General features: G+C 53.2%; 1 protein-coding gene across 4 annotated transcripts; it reads right to left on the bottom strand.

The window, feature by feature from the left end:
- Positions 1 to 6,715: 6,715 nt before the first annotated feature.
- Positions 6,716 to 13,949, bottom strand: GMPPA (GDP-mannose pyrophosphorylase A). 4 transcript variants are annotated; one of them, XM_080932953.1, is made up of 14 exons: positions 13,871 to 13,949; positions 13,027 to 13,087; positions 12,829 to 12,926; positions 11,284 to 11,387; positions 10,823 to 11,009; positions 10,452 to 10,511; positions 9,341 to 9,471; positions 8,710 to 8,724; positions 8,253 to 8,387; positions 8,040 to 8,137; positions 7,839 to 7,885; positions 7,594 to 7,686; positions 7,258 to 7,426; positions 6,716 to 6,977 (listed from the first exon to the last, which is right to left on the bottom strand). In XM_080932953.1, the coding sequence occupies exons 2-14, from the start codon at positions 13,064 to 13,066 to the stop codon at positions 6,877 to 6,879; spliced, it is 1,278 nt and encodes a 425-aa protein (XP_080789079.1). In that variant the 5' UTR covers positions 13,067 to 13,087; positions 13,871 to 13,949; the 3' UTR covers positions 6,716 to 6,876. The 4 variants fall into 4 exon arrangements, with proteins under 4 accessions (XP_080789079.1, XP_080789080.1, XP_080789081.1 ...); XM_080932954.1 differs by lacking the exon at positions 13,871 to 13,949 and adding an exon at positions 13,644 to 13,763; XM_080932955.1 differs by lacking the exon at positions 13,871 to 13,949 and adding an exon at positions 13,644 to 13,721 and having other exon boundaries at positions 13,027 to 13,081.
- Positions 13,950 to 16,382: the final 2,433 nt, after the last annotated feature.

The raw sequence follows: 16,382 nt of genomic DNA, 5'->3' as shown, positions 1-16,382 counted from the left end.
GCAAGAGAGATGAAGAGACAACTGTGGCTTCACTCAGACTCCCCTTCCTTAGAGCCTTGCTGCTGATTTCAACATCCACCACACCCCTACCCGCTCCAGGAGGGGCTCTGGCTCCCTTTCTCTGACTTTGCCCCAATCCCAGGTCCAGCCATTCTTGTGGCCGAAGCAGAGGCCACCCTGGCTGGCTTGTAGCCACTTGACTAGTCCTTTAGTCTCCAAATCCCTTGTTATGACCAGGCTTGGGGAAACTGAGGGAGCTGGCTAAGCTAGGCCAGGGAGCAAAGAGTTCAGAGGCAGGGAAAAAGAAAATGAAGAGCCCAGGGGAGGTATTAGAGCTAATGGGAAGATGAGTGGGGGCTTCAGTGGAAATACTATGCTAAGGAAATCAGTGCCCAGAATGTCCTGTCCTCTGGCATTGCTAGGCAGGGTTGCCTCCGAAGGCTGCTACCTTGAAGGGGAAACCAGACACATGGCTACCATCACAAGAGGAAGTGGAAGCCCCTCTGGGCTCACCAGGAGGGGGGGTGCACTACTGTCTCCCACTTAGGGATAACAAGAATGGTCCACTTGTGCTCCCTGGGAGGTGTGTAAAAGTGTGAGTCCTCATGGGGGAGAGGAAGCACTTGTCCTGAGAAGAAAGGGGGGGTGATTAATCGGGGCGCTAATGAGCAGCAGGGAGAGGAAGCTCAGAGGGGAGGGGGAGGCGGCTCCATCGATCCAAGCCGCGGAACCAGCAGCTGAAAAAAAAAAGTGAGAAGGGAATCGATCTGAGGGAAACGGCAGCTGCCGGGGATTAGAGCCCGAGGTCCACGCGCTGTCCTACGGCCACCCCTCCCCTGCGTCAGCCTGGCCCTGCAATCTCAGGCTGGCCCCAAGGGAGAGTCACAAGCTTAGCTCCCCTCGGGGGTTCAGGTTGCTGCTCAGCCCACCCTGGCTGCAAGGCTAGGTCAGGCCCCTGGTGAGGGGCACCCCAGTGTGTAATCCACCTGCACACCTGGTCCTAGCCATGCATGGTGCTCCAACTAGATGTCCCCAGCCTTTCAGCAAAGTGGCTTCCTAGAGCCCCACAGCTGGGTTTTCCCCACAAGCCTCCCGTGAGTCTAGGTCAGCAGGGTTCCCAAAGCTGCAGAGATAAGACCCCTGGGGACAGGTTCAAGTGCTGCTTTGGGCTGGGACACAGCAGAAGTCAAGTTGGCGTTGGAAGCAGGCTCTGAATTCCTATGGTCCAAGTGACCACAGACACCTAGCTCCCTCTCTACCCCATACCTTGGCAGTAGTCTCCCATTCTCTTCCCCCACTGGTCGACTTCCAGACCTTTCCAAAGCCCCACCACCCCCACCCCCTGCACCACATATGCACTTTATCCCTCCTTTTCTTTCTTCCTTTTTCTCCCAATATCGATTTTTCTTTACTGGGTTTTTTTTTTCTAAGGTGATTTAATTGCTTTTTTAAGGTTACTTCAGTTTGGGGCTCTGCCAAGAAAGTGGGAGCTGCCCCCCAGTCTTCACTCCAGCGCTCACCACAGCCCTGCTATCCTGTCTGAATTCCTTGCTATCTTCTGAGCTCTTAGGGTCAAGCAGTCTCCACCGCACGCTGACCTCCACCATGACAACCTCTCCCCCCACCTCTAAAAGGAAAGACGTTGGGTGGTAACTCCGTATGGGGGTGGGGGTGGGGTGTGTGTGGGAACTCCGGGGCATTGGAATGAAGCAGCAGTTTGTAACCCGAAGACTCCCACCACTGCCCGGTGGCCAGCTGTCTCCAATTGTCCGTAAGTCCCTACCATCCAGACTCCCAGACCTCCTGGAATCGGGTTATGCTTTGTGGGGACCCCCATCCTTCCAGCCCATCTCTTGGCGGTTTCCACTCACTCTCCCTCCCACCCCCAGCCCCTTCTGGCCCCCTTTCTATCCCTCCATACCCCCTATGCCTCTGGCCCTGTCCCCTCTCCCCCCCTTCTCCCTGCTTCCCTGCCTGCCTCCTTCTCTGCCCGGCTGCAGTTGGGTGATAATCTCCCTCATTTAGCCTCCCGGCTGCTTCCCCGGCTCATTGCCCAGCTGGTCCCTGGGGCCCGGCCCAGTTTCTTCCCCACCCCCACCCCAGCCCTGCGCCCAAGCTCCCTCAGCCTTTTCCTGTTTCTTTCACCCATTCCCTAGGGACCAGCTGCCCCTGGGGGCGGGGGTGGGGTGGGGAAGCAGGGCTGAGAGGAGCTGGCTAGAACCTGAGTTTGCTGTGAGAGTTTGGTGTGTGGGAAGGGGCTACCGGGAGGGCCGAATGTGAGCTCCACTCAGCCTCCTTTGCCCTCCAGTTAGCCCCATTTCTCAGATTTGTTCACAGCCCAGTTCTCCCCGCCCTGGGATTTGAATTGGGCTTCCTGAAACCGGGAAAGAGCAGGTTAGCGGGAAAGGGGGGCAAAATTCAGATTACATCGGGTTAGGCAAGCCGGAGAAAAGGTTGGAGACAACAGGAAGGGCAGGGTGGATTAGTCAGAGGTATTGGGAGGAAGCTTGGAAGTTTTACTTGAGCAAAATGTCTCCAAAGGGACACCCAAGACTCCCAGGACAGAGCCTGAAGGGTTTCCCTCTTTACAGCCCAGGGACTCCCCCAAAGGAAGCCTTTTCTGTTCTTTCCTGTCACTTGAGGGCTCCTGACTCCCTTGGCTGGTTGGCTATCTTCATAAACTACACAACCTTTGAACTCCTAAGGAGCATTTTATAGATGGAGTCCCCAGCCTCCAGATCCCAAGGGACGCCTCCTTGATACCCACTCCAGCTCAGAAACCAGAACCTGGTGCTGACCAGGGGGTGGGAAGCCAGTGTGGGACAGACGTGGGTGGGAAGGGACAGGGATAGGGGGGTGTGCCTGGCCTGGCCTGGCTGGCTGGCGAGCAGCAGTGACAAACGGGCTGTGCGGGGGCCGAGGGGCGGGGGGCGGACGGCGGCTGATTTATCTGGGTTATTTATGCCACGGACGAGGCAGGAGAAGCGGTTAATGAGAGTCCCAGTGAAGGGGGATGGGAAGGACCGGACGTGATCTGAGGCAACTGAAGAGGGTTAGTGTCCCACCGTCAGGCCCTGCCCCCACTGTCACCAGTTCTCTCTGCACCCCCACAGGGCCCTTCCTGGGCTATCCCAGGTATCCTAGGAAAGCATCCGCTCCTCTGCCTTGCACTTACAGCATCTATCCCTATTTGGGTATTCTCAAGCGGAGGTCATTGGTCACCAGGAATGGAGGGGGTGGGATTCAAGTTTAGGGAAATCCTGGAGGAACTAGAGAGGGGACAGGAGGTGGGGGCAGGAAGAAGAAAGATACACATCCTGACTGGCTAGAAACAGATGAAGTTTGAGGGGTCAGTGGAGAGGGCTGAGGTAGAAGGGGGGAAGTATGTGGGCAGCCCGCAGACCCTGAGCAGACGCTAGAGAGAGAGCAAAGGGCCTTTAGGCACTAATCTGGTGTCAGACAGGGACCCCCAAGATGGGGGTCTGAGTGACAGAGAGGCTAGGCAGGAGGTGGCGCTGGTCAGGGAACAGAGAGAGCAGGAAGGAGGGAGAGAAGATCCAGAAAAGGAGGGGGGAGAGGGCTTTGCAGCGGCGAAAGCTGCTGGGAGCAGATAAGGCAGCGCGGCAGCAGGAGGGATTAAAGCTCTGAGGGGCATGGGGGGGGGGTGCCGAGTGGGATGATGGGAGGGGGCAGGGAGAAAAGGGTTGAGGGCAGGACACGGGCCACAGAGACGGGCAGGGAAGGGAGATCTTTGAGGAAGCAGGTTTAATCAGGGGCTATTAACTAGGAGAAGGAAGAAAACTCTTGATCATCTGTTCTGAAAAGGAAGACTTTCCTGTCATCAACAGTCCCACACCCCACACATGCCCGGGGTGGCAAAGCTAAGCCAAGCGATGAACCGGAGAGGGTAGAGGACTGCCGAATAATAGGGTTGGCAGAGGCTGGCCCCGGGAGCTACTCAGAAGGGATTTGGAAATACTGAGGGCACACTGCGCCTCCTTGCGGTGTCCAGCGGAACACAGGAGAGTCCCAGGAATAGGTCACTGATGCTCAGTCCACTGGCATAGACACCTACTCGACTAGGGGTAGGCCCCTTTATGGGGAGGGGGACAATCTGGGGAAAGGAGCAAGTTGCTACCTAGGGTGGGCTCCCAAGGCATTCCTTATCATCCCTTGACCTACTAGAAAGGTGTGCTTGGTGCCAATGAAACCCCTTGCTCCCCTAAACCTAGCTAGCCTAGGACAGTTCAGAGATGGCTTGGTGACAGAAGGCAGCTTTATTGGGAAGAAAGGAAGGGAGAGGGGGGTGCGGGAGGGGAGCGGAGGTGGCAGGCGGGGCCGGGTAATTGCGTGTTTGCCAGTTCTCAGTCTCTGCACACAGGGAGCGTGTGTTAGTGGGTGTTGCTTCCCTTTGAGGAGTGTCTGTTGGCAGAGGTGACAGTGTGTCTATCTCAGGGGTCTGGGTTCTTCTTGGTTCCCACCCCCTTTTTGTTTTGGGGAGCATGGCTCTGGGCACACCCAGCTGTGCTCGGTGCTGATGCGGCAGATGTGGCGGGCCCCAGCTGTGCCTGCTTCCCAGAGAGGGGGAGGAGGCTGCAATCTGCTCCCCCATAATGGCTGCTAAGTGCCAGGGGGAGGGGCTAAGATAGGGGTAGGATTGGGACCTGGGAAACCCCAGCAGGATGTGAGCGAGTGAGGGCACCGACTCCCTCAGCCCACTCTGACCAATCCCCCCAACACTAGCCAGTGTTCTTGGCTCTCTAATCTCTACCTCGATTGCTCCTGAAGCCCAAATTTTTCTCCATACTCCGTCCCTGTCCTCAGCTCTCCTCCCCTGTCACCTCATCCAGCTTGATGCCAGGGACCCACCCACCCCCATCCCCGGCCCCCAGCTCGCTCCCCTTCGCGCTGATTTTACAGAATAATCTTTTTATGGAAACTGGGGGGGGGGGAGAGCACTAATGGCAGGGAGCATACCCCTCCTCCACATCCTCCCCCTGCTCACCCTCTCCCTACTTTCCACCCCAGTTCCTTCTGGTTTCTCCCTTCTCAAACCCACCGCTAAGCCAGTACCCTCCTACACCTATACTTCCACGAAGCTAAAGGAGGTTGGATGCAGGTCCCCAGAGAAGCAGATAAGGGGGCTCCTGGTTACCCCTCTGGAGGCAGAGTGCTCCCACATCATGGCTGCCCCCTTAGACAGATGGGGCTTTGGCTTCTCCCAGTGCAGAACAGTACTTGGAAGGAGTGAGGGCATCATTTCCTCACCCTTAAGACACTTTGTGCCTGTGACCCCCTCAGCCTGGGCAACGTTTTGAAGGCTTTGGCTTCCCTACTCCATACCACCTTCAAACGCTGACCCTTTCCCCTTCTAGAGCCTCTTGCCATCGTGTCCCCACCCCCACTAGGTCTAGGAGGGGGGTCCCGGGGGCCAGGGCCTGACACAGACTTATTGGATTTCACGGTGTTTTGCTGAGAAAATAATTAAATTATCATATTTATGATGGAGCTGCCATGGCCTCTGCCAACCACTTGGAACAGAAGGGTCAGGGTAGGGGGAGGAGAGGAACCCATAGCTCAGCCTTGTGGTCCAACCCTCTCCTAGCCCCTTCCTTAGGGAGGTGACCCCAGGCCGAATGGGTCTGCAACTCTGCTGATGGTTGCAGACATGACAGGTCTGGGTTGAAGGCAGGCTGGGAAGAAACCAGGGGAAGGGGCTGTGGAGACTCAGGTTACAAGTTAGGATTGCTAAGACCTTGGGCCATCTCCCGTGGCTCTCATCTGGCCCTCGTGACATGGGAGGTCATCTCTAGGGCAGTCCCCAGGTCAGCCTTGGTCCAGTTCCCATATTTCTCTGTCTGCCTAGAAAGCTATAAAATCCTGAGCTCTGTCCCAGCCCCTGGTGTTGACAAGGTCTTGACACCCTGCTGCCTGCCACCCAAGCCGGCTGCCAGGACCCCCTCCTGTCTCCCACCCAAACCCTGCCCCCCTATTCTCTTCGGGTAATTAGATTCCTCTCAATTAGCAGATTACGATCATTACCAGCTCATCTGGCAACTAAACTCAGCACCCACAGCTGTGGAAAGGGGGTGCCAAGAGGGGCACACTGGGGTCATGGGCAAACATGAGATGTGCAGAGAGCAGGGCTATGACCTGTTAAAGGTTTCAGACTGCCAAGAGGTAAAGGGGCCTCTTCTAAATCAGACCTCTGCCAGAGAAGTGGGGGATGGATCCTGGAAGACCCCTAGGTAGGGGCAAAACCCCCAACTCCCCAAAGCCAGCCTGGGAGCAGATGGAGCTGGAAAAGCGTTAAACAGGCCAGGGCTGGGTCTTGGCATGGAGCTGAGGAGAGCTGGCTGCTGGGTGTTCAGCCGGGGTCCAAGCCTCTCAGCAAGTGTGCCCACTGGAATCCTAAGGCTTTCAGCATTCTGGAAAGCCAAGCCCATGGAAGCAGGCAAGCAAGCAGGGTGAATGAAGGTCGTGGGGGGCCAGCAGGCCAGGTAGCCTGGAGGGCCTTCCTCTAAAGCAGCTAGTGCAGAAGGCTGAGGCAGTGGGAGGGGGAAGATTTACCAAGACTCCAAATTCATTATTCATGAGCCAGCAGCAACGACTCCAATTTAAATGCTAATGTGGGGGGGCCTGACTCAGCTGCCCCTCTTGTACCTCCACCCCCAGCCCAGGCACAAGCGGAGTCCAAGCTGACTCCAAGGTTCATAGGGGTTTATTTGGGAGTGGGAAGGGAGGCCAGGTATCCCTGGCCACATACATGGCTCCCCACAAAGTGGCTTCTCAGGTCCTTTCTGGACAGAGCTGGCCAGGCAGGCAGTAGCCCAAAGGAGAGTGGGTGGGAATCCTGGGGGCCTTTTGGCAGCATCCTCACAGGATGATTTGGTTGGTGAAGCTTCGACTTAGCTCTTTATGTGGTAGAACAATCGAGTTCAAGATGAGCACCTCGGCAGGGATCCGTACCCGGCAGCCTGGAGTGTGGATAAGGGCACCAGGAACAGGTCATAAGAGGTGATGAGGCAGAGAGCTGGGGCCATGGCTAGGCCCTGCCCATCTGTGCTCCGGACCTCCTCCCTCAGTGATTCCCTCAGGCTGGGTACATGGTGGGATCTTGGTAAATGTTTACTTATGGGTTATGCATACATACTCATGCACACGCACGCACAATACATACAAGAACAAACGTTCCCTGCAGACCCCAGACATCACCTGTGGAGCTTCCCAACCCTTACCCCCCTAACAAAACCATACCCAGGATCGTGATGGCAGGAAGCAGCTTCCCATCTTTGAAGAGGCTCTCACTGTCCATGCGAGCTCGGGGGTCATTGGGATTGGGGTCATTGGGAGTCCCCTCTACGCGGGCCCAGCGCCCCACGGTGCTCCCCCAGCCCACAATGCTGTGAAGGACACAGGTGTGTTCCTGTCAAATAGAATGGCTCAGGTGAGTGGGGTAGGAGGCAGGCACAAGAACGTGTGGAAGGGAGATGCAGAGCCTGGGGGTAAGCTCACCCCTCTTGCTCTGGAAGGCATACCTGAATCCTCCCCCTCAGCCTCTTGGGTACCACATACTGTGTGCCTGGTTCCTACCTGCAAAGTGGCTCCATGGAGGACAATACTCTCTCGTAGACGCACACCTTCACCTATGGTCACTCCTTTCCCAATGGAGACATTGGGACCCAGCTATGAAGAAGACCATCATACTTTGAGAGTGGAGGGTCTTGGGGACACAAGAGGTATTCCAAAGCAGCAAGACAGACCAGCACCTGAGCTTAGTCCCTAGGTATTCCCATGGATCCCAACAGCCTCTCCCTGAAGTTGGGGCCACAGCTTACCACAGCTGATGGGGCCACTTTAGCAGTTGGATGGATGTAAACATTTCCTAGAAGCAGAAGAAACAACCTGGGGGCAGGTACCCCAAAACACATCTGGATAGGGAGGGGAGGAGACTGAGCCTTCACTTCCACACCTGAGGTGAAGAGTGTAGGTCCAAGGGTCGGGGAGAGTAAAGGGTAATAATGGGATGGGGTGGGTACCTCTGATTCGTGGGCCCCCAGGAGTATGTCTGGCTAAGCGTTCTGGGTGAGTGAGCTGGTATCTCCCCAGATAGAGGCGGGAGGCATAAAGGGCTGAGCTAGGGACCAAAAAGGGGAGGGGCACTCAGGGTCCAGCTGGGCCTGTGCCTCCCACCTCACTGCCACACTCTCAAGAGACTCAAGATCTGTGGCACAGGCTCTTCCCCCACATACCCTGCAGACTTGATCTGGCTCCAGATACCATCGGTAAGGTGCACATAGATTTGGCCCTGCCCAGCCAGGGCTGAGAACACATCCTGCTCGAGTCGGATGGTCCCTGCGCCAGGCCAGGAGCCTGGAGATTCCTCCCTGGCCCGGAAAGGAGGAGACATCAGTTCCCTAGGTGAGTCTGAATATGGAATCTCTCCAGGAGCACATCGAAGGGGCTGTTGCTGCTCTCCAAGCCCTCCTCTAGCTTGGCTCCTTTACCAAGGTCTATTCAAATTCTAGGCACCTCTTCTACCACCCTTGACTGACTGCTTTCACTGGGGAGCCCCAGGCCTAGACCCCACCTCTCCCATCCCTGCCTATGCCCACCCTCCCATCCTCATTCACCCATCTAGTCCCCTCCTTCACTGGATGGCACACACACACACACACACACACACACACACACAAAACCCAAACTCACCCCAGAGCAAGGCAGCTGGTGAGGGCAGACACAGTCACAGAGAGAGGGGGGGAAGAGATGGTAGAGATGCCAGCTCAGCGGAAACAGAGATAGAGAAGCCAGGAGAGATGGAGAAAAGCAGAGACATGGTGGAGTGAGAAATGTTGTCAGCAGATGAATGAGGCGTGAGATAGGAGCTGGGGGGGGGAGTAGGAGGGGGAGACCTAGTAGCTAGCTTTCAGGCTTGGGAGGGACAAACCTGACATTAGCCAGCAAGGCTCTGGGCAGCCCAAGTGAGTGTGTATGCGCGCGTGTGCGTGTCTGCACTTGAGCGCATGTGCACCCAAGTGTATTTTGCCGTCTGTTCTCAAAGATGTCTCTGGGACAACCAGGGCTGGAGAGAAATGGACCAGAAGCAGAATGGGCAGGCGGTGACAGAGGAGGAGCTGGGGTGTGTAAGGAAGAGGGACAGAATGAGGCTGGAAGGGGAGGGAGTAGGGGAGGCGGGCTATAGATGACAGTGGGAAAGGATGAAGGGAGAAAGATGGGGGTGGGAAGCAGGGTGACATGGAACCTGCAGAGCCTAGCAGGGGGCATGGGGCTGGGACTGGGATGCTTGGGTTGGGTCACAGGGTCATGGAGCCTGCCTCACAGTTGCCCATCCTGCTGATTACGCTGGAAAACATCCCGGAGAGGCTTCAGGGCTTCTGGGGAGAAAAGGTAGATGCCACAGTTGATGATGTCACTAATAAAGGTGCTGGGTTTCTCCACATAGTGCAGGACCTAAGGAAGTGAAGGCAGAGTTCATGGTGGAGGGCGGAGAGCCCCCCCCCCATCTCATACTACATTACCCTCAGCCTCCTCTACTGCCACAGCAACTCCTGAAGGGGTAGTTCACACCTTGCCCTACCTGGCTTTACATCCCCAGGGGACTGCCTGTGCTCCATCTTCCCTAACTATTGGTATTTCAGGAAAATAACCGACCACTGGGATGTCCTTTTCTGCCTCCTCCTCTGCACAAGCCTCCGTTTGGAGCCCAGCTGACACTGTTACTTGGCTCTTCGGACCTGACACCCTTAACCTCTGGTCACACTTCGCCCAGGCCACTGTGCCAAGGATTGGCTTTTGACCGTCTTCTGTGCGAGACTGAGGTTTCCTCAGAGGTGGGGAATGCGTTCTGAGGTCCTGTTTCTTTCACGTCTAGCTGGTGCCTGCCACAAAACTGCATACGTATGTCAGCAGACACATGTTCATTCCATGTAGATTTTATATTTATTAAAACTATGAACAAGTAAAATGGATTGTGTGTCACAGTCTATGAGATTCAGGGGCAGGGGGTTGCACAAACAGGGACAAGCCTCTTCTTGCTTTGGTGACTATGACCCCACCTCAGTAATTCTGGGTCACCATGCACTTCCTACTTGTCTCTGCACAAACTGTTCTCTCTGTCTGCAGTTTCCTTCATCTCTACCTGTTTCCTGAAGGAAGCCCTGCTCCCTCACGTCAGGCTCTTGCTGGGCCTCTCCTCTGTGTTCCGTAATGCCCTGTGCATACATTTATTAAGACACGACTCCTGCACCCTTACCCGCCATTCTCTCTTAAAGGGCTACAGGATGATTTACTAGAGAGGGGTAGGGGAATGGCACACAAACTGTCTTATCTGTTTGACATGATGGACCATTCCTGAGAGTGTTCTCAGCATCCTCTAGAGGTGTAGGGTATGGGGTTGAACTTACAGAGAGGCATCCAGCCCCGGCTCTCACCTCATGCGTCTGTGGATTCTCAACGATGCAGCCGTAGTTGAGAGATTGTGTCCTGTTAGCCTGAGACAGACATGTCCATGACAGTGACCTGCCTCCTCCCAGGCATCCAAGGCTGTTTTCTCTCCCTTTCTCTCCTTGCCCCTAGCACCTGGCAGGCAGCTCTGACACTGACAGGCCTTCAGCAGAGTTGAGAGCTGACAGCTGCCCTCCCTCCCCCCACTTCCCAGCAACCAAAGGGCTCAGGGTTGCCAGTGACACCTCTGCGACTGTTGGAGTAGCACATCTCCCTCCCAGCACCCATTTCTACCTATTCCAAGACCCCAGAGTGGCCCCTGTCTGTCCACAGCCTTCAGCTCTCCCAGCCCTCTCACCGTGGTGCCAAGGAGTAAGAAAGGGTGGCGCTGGAGTCTGTGAGCATCCAACATGGCACTCAAGGGGAAGTCAGAACAGACATCAGCGTTGAGCACGAAGAAGGCCTCAGGTGCACCAGCCAGGATCTGGTCCCGAAAATGGTAGAGGCCACCCCCTGTGCCAAGGGGAGCAAACTCCTGCAGGTACCTGTCCCCAGGAACCCCAGCCAGCTTAGTGAGATACCACGAGACACCTGACACACTCTCCCCGATGCCTCCACCCTTGTTAGAAGTACTTATGGCCTAGGCTTGCAAGGAAATCTCATATTAAATAATTCTGATGCCCCAAAATAGTACCTCTTGGGAATGAGGTGAACCCTGGTGAATATTACTGACTCAACCCATTCCCAAGAACTTTGACACACACACACACACACACACACACACACACACACACACACACACACAAAATGTTCAAACACCTGACTGGAACGTTAAACTCCTGTTGGGCAGCTTCCAGGAACTGGGTGAGAGCCTCATCAGGCTGGTAGAAGCCAATGAGTAGAATCTCCTGCATCCCAGGGACCTAGGAAAAAGGAGAAAAACTTCTGATGGGAATTGGGAAGGTCTGGGTACTGGTCCAGAAGTCTGGAGGATACAGGTTCAGCTCCAGTGGGTATCCCGGGTAATCAGCCATTCTGCCCTGCTTTCCCATTGGACAGTGAGGAAGTCAGAGCTCTCAGCTCCAGTCTTTCCATTTATTTATTTATTTTAGATAGATTTATTATGTGAGTACACTGTCACTGTCTTCAGACACACCAGAAGAGGGCATCAGATTCTATTACAGATGAGTGTGAGCCACAATGTGGTTGCTGGGAATCGAACTCAGGACCTCAGGAAGAGTACTCAGTGCTCTTAACCACTGAGCCATCTCTCCAGGCCTTTTTTTTTTTTTTTTTTTTTTAATAGTTTCCCATGCATCTAGACTGGAACAACCTCATCCACCAAGCCACAGTAATGTCTAATCTAGTCATCTTTTCTGCCTTTTCATCTTTGTAACCTCCGCCAACTCACTACTGGGGATTGAACCCAAGACCTCACACATATTGGACAAGTATTCTGTCTCTGAGTTGTATCTGTAGCTCATGTATGTGTGTCCATGCATATGTGGGGGTACACATGTCCTTGTGTAAACATCCACATGGAGGCTGAAGGTTGATCTTGGAACTCCACATGGATCTGTCCTCAAGAGTAGCCCACCTTGTCAGGGTCTCTCACTAGGGTCTGGGACATGATTAGATTAGACTGCCTGGCCAGTAAGCCCCAATGATCCCCTGTTTCTACCTTCTCAATGCTGAGATTATAAGTCCATCACCAAGCCTGGCTCTTTCAAGGGTGACTGACAGAAATCGAACTTATGGCCTCATGTTTGTGCAAGCAAGCACTTACCAAGTGATCCCTCTCCCATTACATAGTATTCTAAGTTTGAAGTCTGATTCCAGCATAAGACGACAGGGTCATTTATCAAGGGTCTGCAGTGACTTAGGCATTTTACAGCTTCAACATGCTACCCAGGAGGTTTAATCTCCTCTACAGATAAGACGACTAGAGCTGAAAGAAGTTGAAATTTTGCTTGCTCCAGGTCTCAGCAGGAAGACAGGACTCAAACCTTGCCCTTCTCAATAATAAAGAAATAAAGAAAAGGAACTATGGCATGGGGCTCTGTGATGTATTATCGATACCTCCTGTTATAGCTCTAACATATCCTTTAAGATACCTGCCTGACTTCACATTCCATACTGTATAACTAGGTGTGAAATCCAAGCAGCGAGAGGCAGGGAAGTCAACAGGGCTGGCTACACTCACAACCTGAAGCAGTGCCATTCACACAGACATCTGTGAATGACAGCCTGTGGAGTTGTACTTGGTGGGAAAAGATCATGCCTGGGAATCGAAAAACAGACATGAAGACAGCATGAAGGAGATGAGCAGGAAGTGTGCACTGTGAGGAAGACCTACAGGGTTACCTGGGCACAGGCTTCTATATGGTGCTGGATCATAGGGACGCCTGCCACAGGAAACAGCGGTTTGGGCACCTCAAAAGACAAAGGCCTGAAGCGAGTCCCTGAGAGAGGACAGGAGAACATTTTAGCTTCCCATTTCCTTCCGTCCCAACCCCATCGACTGCTCCAGCCTACCCACTCCCCCATTCCCCAACTCCTCACCCTTCTGGGGGCCTCCAATGAGGATCACAGCTTTAAGCATGATGGTCGTTGTTACCTAAACCTCAAACCACAACAGGAGAATTAGAACCATACCCCATATTGCAACACATAGTCCTTTCCTAGGATGTCAACTCAAAAGCTCAGTATAGTCCCTTCGTGGCCACACCAACGCAAAGTTCATCCCAATCCAGAACTCAGTTGGCTTCAAAGAACTGTACCCCACCCTTTTATCGCTAATGACTTCTCTTTCACCGTAAACAAATTCTGTAAACTCCGGTACTCAACGGACCCTCTTCTCTGATCCCAAATCTCAAAAACCTGAAACCTCCCATCCCAATGCTTCGTGAATGCCTGCTTCCTCTTTCTAAATGTTCAGCTCCGAATCCCAGTGGTGAATATGGAACCACAAACGTCGAGTGAGCTCTGGGTGTTTAATTTCAATCCTAAGGATAAGCCTCAAGTACTGAACTAACACTAATCTACGATGAGCACCGACCCTAACACCTCTAGGTGCTGAATGTGAATCCTACTTGCATGTGCTAAAGCTCGAAACAAAACACGGATTCCCTTGACATGTCAAACTCGGAGTCTACTACTCCAGTAGTGCGCCTACTGACCACTGATGCGGAATCTCTGGATTCCAAAGACTGATTGCTGGACCTTCTGGATCCCACAATTGAGTCTGTCCAATAGACGTCAGCTTCTCGTAGCCAAAGGTTATGGAGCCAACACAAGCGTGGGTGTGAAGAGAGCAAGACAGGCCCTGAGAGCCCTCCCTACGTATAGGGTCTGTCCCCTACCCCTACCCTGCCCACCACTCCCTCCACCATGTAGGTCCTTTTACCACTAGCTCCCTTTACGCCAGCTCTGCCGCCTGCCAGTGCTTGCTCCTTCCGCATACGTGTCTCCTTACACAACCCGCGAGAGCGCCTTCGCAGGGGTTGCTGGGAATTGTAGTTTTGACAACGTCCTCATTGCAACTCTAATTAGACAGTTGGGAAGCGTGCTGGAAACCTTGGATTTGGTCGAAGCATCGTGGGGCAAGGAGAAAATCCCTTAAATGAGTAGAGAGAGGAGTGAGGATGGGGGCTAAAAATTTAGGCCGGGAAACTAAGATCGAGACCTAAGCTTTTCCAGTATGGGCTTAGGCACAGCGGAGAACTAAGTCACAGGAGAATCCTCTGGGTTGCCAGCTTTGGAAGGGGCAGGAGTTGGGATGGCAACAGACGCAAGGGGCGGCACCTAGACTGAGTAAAAGAAAAGAAGGAAGTCATAGCTCCAAGGTTTGTCCAGCTGAGAAGTCTGACACTGAGAGAAATCCTATTCCGATTACTACTGCCTGTAAAATGAAGCACCAGACTAGGCGTGCTTTCCAGATTTTCTAGAGACTCTAACATTCTGTGACCTTGGCATATAGGTCTTGGAATAAGTATGGGGCAGGGTCAGGGAGAGTAAATGGAAATGAGAAACAAACAAACAAAAGAACCAGCAGAGGGTCAGAAGGAAAGCAGTTTTATTAAGCAAGGCAGAAGAGGGTTTGAATCCCACCAGCACTTTGGGCTCAGCCAAGGTAAAAGGTCTGATGGTCTCTTTCAAGCCATGTCCACCTGAGCCAAAGCTCTGGGCCATGCCCAATGGGATAGGCAGTGGTGGTGTTGGTACTGATTTCAACACCCTAGGGAAAGACGGGGTGGAGAGATGGGGTAGAGATGTGGGTCAGTTTATCTGTGTAATGAACTTAATTAAGTATAAAGCTCTGTTCTTTCCAGTCCAGCAACCATTTCTGTAAAGTTTCTGGGAACACTACCACACAGGTTCCTGTCTCAGACCCTGCCTTTGCTGCAGATCCTAGGCCTCCTTGTCATAGTCCTTGATGATCTATCTATGCTAGGTCTGGCAGACATAGAGTGGGCAGTTAGTGCTACCATGGTGTCTTTGAGGTCCCTTTTGTACCTTAGCACGGACTCGATGAAGAGCAGGAGAACCCAACCAGTAAGGGACCTAATAGAGGGACCAAAGCATCACCTTCCCAAGGAATAGCTAGCTGGCCCTAAATCCACAAGTTACATCTGAATTCACAGTATGGTATCAGACAGAAGACTAGCCTTTAAATTTTATCTCTTTAGCTATTAAACAGGACTTAGCCCTGTCCCTTTTTCTCTGGGTCAAGTAGAAGATCAAAGAGATACAGCTCTCACAAGTGCTTTGGAGACAGCTTTGTGTAAGGAAAGTGACCTGGGTTGGGAGCCAGAAAACTAGATTTTAAATCTCGGCTCACAATGTGACCTTGGGCCCTAGAATCCTAGGATGGGAGCCCAGGGTTGACTTCTCAGTCAGGGTGGGATCGGGTCCTGAAGTAGGAGAGGAAATTACTAGGCTTGTCATGCCCTCCAGTCAGTGTGGAGGCTGGACTCCTCATCACTCTGTCTGGACTAGGCCCAGCTACAAACGCCCTTCTTCCAGGATACTGCCACTGCAGATACCCATGATGTGGTGCTGTTTTGAGCATAAGGCATGTGAGCCTTCCACAAAGATGCCCATGGAATCTAAGCACTGGCAGGAACACTTGGTTATGTTGATACTATACTGGTTCAGGTGGCCGTTCAGATTCTTACACTATCAGAGCCACTGCTACATCAGGGTCCTTGGAGACAAAGTATTACTTAGGCCTATGGAAACATAGTAATACTTAGTCCTATGGAGACATAGTATTACTTAGTCCCATGGAGACATAGTACTACTTAGTCCCATGGAGACATAGTATTACTTAAACCTATGGAGGCAGCTTCTTGTATCTTTGCTCCAGCAAATAGGCAGGTCTGGCAAAGTTGGACTTCATCACATCAGCTTGGCTGCACTGCTTTCGTCAGAACTATGTCCTTCAGAGGCTCTAAAAGCCAGGGCAGGCCCTTCTTGCTCCGTTCCTTCTGAAACACTCTCACCCCATCAGGCTGGGATAATCTTCAGAGCTCTCGGAATAGAACTGAAGCCTGCTCCCAGTCCAGTCTGCCAGCACATCATCTCTGTCCCTTTCCCTTAACCCACTAGGCGCCTAAGCTGGAAATCTGGATAGGTAACTCTTCTCCATCTTTGTGACAGGACAGCATCTGGATGGTCATCATAATTGACTCCCCACTCCTTAGGTCTGCTGAAGTCCTTTGGGGGCATAAACCCCCTAGTCTTGTACATAGGGGACAAGACTGCCTGTGGTAAAGATCATTTCTCAGGGCCTTGAATGGAGTGCTGTCAAGGCAGGCTAGGGCACGGGTGGGAGTGTTGTCTCCCCTACTGGCTTACCTGTGTAGGTACTTGCCACCTTTTGCTCAGAACAATTTTGATACCACTCCGCTGCCATA

The sequence above is a fragment of the Micromys minutus genome, assembly GCF_963924665.1.
Source record: "Micromys minutus genome assembly, chromosome: 19".
Lineage (NCBI taxonomy): Eukaryota > Metazoa > Chordata > Mammalia > Rodentia > Muridae > Micromys > Micromys minutus.
Note: the sequence above shows the minus strand (reverse complement) of the source record. Positions and strands in the feature narration are given on the sequence as shown.